Here is a 2989-nt window from a genome sequence, read left to right as displayed (position 1 = left end):
ACCCGGTTTTACCTTTGAGTATGTACTTGGCCTCTGGACAGCTGTAATGCAGCCACTCCAGAAAGCAGTGTTCCTTCAGGGATAAGTTTTGGTGGCTCTCTATGAAGTTCCACAATATAACGTCACTGTAAAATAAGGCTTCCTCCACCAATCTCTCCATCTCAGCCCGATAGCTGGATCTGGCGAGGAGGAACACGGGGAGGAACCTGTATCCCAGAATCCTTCTCTCCTGAGCCCAGGTGTGACGTAAGACGATTCTCCTCTCAGAAGATGCTGGGTGAGATTTCACCGCCAAGATGATCAGAGGATCCGATGTCTGGCAATATCCGGAGAGATCTATAAAGGTTTGGCAACGGTACTCCTGAAGGGCCGGGTACTGCAGAGAGTACTTAGACAGATCCAAGTAAAATTTATTGTTGCGGTGGTACAATGTCACTGAACGGCGGAGGACTGAGGTGGAGCTGTTCTTGGGTACAATGTTGTCCAGGATCTCTTCCAGCTCCAGGTGGGGCTTCTCCATTATGAAGAACTGGATAATGACTACTAGGACCATGGACGCCAGGATCGTCGTTAGAATCACTCGCCATTTGACCAGCCGCTGGAGAGGACTACACAGAGAAAATAGAGAGGAGGCAACATTACATAAGATATCTTCAAGAACATCAGGAAGCAAAATTTTATATCTAAACCATTCCCTGATTGTAAAGTTTTTGCTTACATTACTTAAATGTTTTAAAAGACCCCCAATGTAAGAAACATTCTCCCCACTGATCACCAATGTAAGAAACATTCTCCCCACTGATCACCAGTGTAAGGAACATTCTTCCCACTGATCACCAATGTAAGGGACATTCTTATCACTTAGCACCAATGTAAAGGACATTCTTCCCACTGATCACCAATGTAAAGGACATTCTTCCCACTGATCACCAATGTAAGGAACATTCTTCCCACTGATCACCAATGTAAGGAGCATTCTTCTCACTGATCACCAATGTAAGGAACATTCTTCCCACTGATCACCAATATAAGAAACATTCTTCTCACTGATCACCAATGTAAGGGACATTCTTCTCACTGATCACCAATGTAAGGAACATTCTTCCCACTGATCACCAATATAAGAAACATTCTTCTCACTGATCACCAATGTAAGGAACATTCTTACCACTGATCACCAATATAAGAAACATTCTTCTCACTGATCACCAATGTAAAGGACATTCTTCCCACTGATCACCAATGTAAAGGACATTCTTCCCACTGATCACCAATGTAAGGAACATTCTTCCCACTGATCACCAATGTAAGGAGCATTCTTCTCACTGATCACCAATGTAAGGAACATTCTTCCCACTGATCACCAATATAAGAAACATTCTTCTCACTGATCACCAATGTAAGGGACATTCTTCTCACTGATCACCAATGTAAGGAACATTCTTCCCACTGATCACCAATATAAGAAACATTCTTCTCACTGATCACCAATGTAAGGAACATTCTTACCACTGATCACCAATATAAGAAACATTCTTCTCACTGATCACCAATGTAAAGGACATTCTTCTCACTGATCACCAATGTAAGGGACATTCTTCCCACTGATCACCAATGTAAAGGACATTCTTCTCACTGATCACCAATGTAAGGAACATTCTTCCCACTGATCACCAATGTAAAGAACATTCTTCCCACTGATCACCAATGTAAGGAACATTCTTCTCACTGATCACCAATGTAAGGGACATTCTTCCCATTGATCACCAATGTAAGGAACATTCTTCCCACTGATCACCAATGTAAGGAACATTCTTCCCACTGATCACCAATATAAGAAACATTCTTCTCACTGATCACCAATGTAAGGAACATTCTTCCCACTGATCACCAATATAAGAAACATTCTTCTCACTGATCACCAATGTAAGGAACATTCTTCTCACTGATCACCAATGTAAGGAACATTCTTCTCACTGATCACCAATATAAGGAACATTCTTCCCACTGATCACCAATATAAGAAACATTCTTCTCACTGATCACCAATGTAAGGAACATTCTTCCCACTGATCACCAATATAAGAAACATTCTTCTCACTGATCACCAATGTAAGGAACATTCTTCCCACTGATCACCAATGTAAGGAACATTCTTCCCACTGATCACCAATATAAGAAACATTCTTCCCACTGATCACCAATGTAAGGAACATTCTTCTCACTGATCACCAATATAAGGAACATTCTTCCCACTGATCACCAATATAAGAAACATTCTTCTCACTGATCACCAATGTAAGGAACATTCTTCCCACTGATCACCAATATAAGAAACATTCTTCTCACTGATCACCAATGTAAGGAACATTCTTCCCACTGATCACCAATGTAAGGAACATTCTTCCCACTGATCACCAATATAAGAAACATTCTTCTCACTGATCACCAATGTAAGGGACATTCTTCTCACTGATCACCAATGTAAGGAACATTCTTCCCACTGATCACCAATATAAGAAACATTCTTCTCACTGATCACCAATTTAAGGAACATTCTTCCCAATGATCACCAATATAAGAAACATTCTTCTCACTGATCACCAATGTAAGGAACATTCTTCCCACTGATCACCAATGTAAGGAACATTCTTCCCACTGATCACCAATATAAGAAACATTCTTCCCACTGATCACCAATGTAAGGAACATTCTTCCCACTGATCACCAATATAAGAAACATTCTTCTCACTGATCACCAATGTAAGGAACATTCTTCCCACTGATCACCAATATAAGAAACATTCTTCCCACTGATCACCAATGTAAGAAACATTCTTCCCACTGATCACCAATGTAAGGAACATTCTTCCCACTGATCACCAATATAAGAAACATTCTTCTCACTGATCACCAATGTAAGGAACATTCTTCCCACTGATCACCAATATAAGAAACATTCTTCCCACTGATCACCAATGTAAGGAAC

At 40.6% G+C, this 2989-nt stretch overlaps 1 protein-coding gene across 1 annotated transcript in view; it reads right to left on the bottom strand.

Moving 5' to 3' along the window:
* Positions 1-602, bottom strand: part of LOC143961607 (beta-1,3-galactosyltransferase 5-like) — a 45626-nt gene extending 45024 nt beyond the window's left edge. The window contains exon 1 of the mRNA XM_077470922.1: positions 13-602. Coding sequence (XP_077327048.1) covers positions 13-553 — 541 coding nt within the window. The 5' untranslated portion in view covers positions 554-602. The remainder of the gene's footprint in view (positions 1-12) is intronic.
* Between the last annotated feature and the right edge of the window lie 2387 nt (positions 603-2989).

This window comes from Lithobates pipiens, unplaced genomic scaffold (genome assembly GCF_037356315.1).
Source record: "Lithobates pipiens isolate NorthernLeopardFrog02 unplaced genomic scaffold, aLitPip1_a1.2 Scaffold_8, whole genome shotgun sequence".
Taxonomy (NCBI): domain Eukaryota; kingdom Metazoa; phylum Chordata; class Amphibia; order Anura; family Ranidae; genus Lithobates; species Lithobates pipiens.
This window is presented reverse-complemented; position numbering and strand designations above follow the sequence as displayed.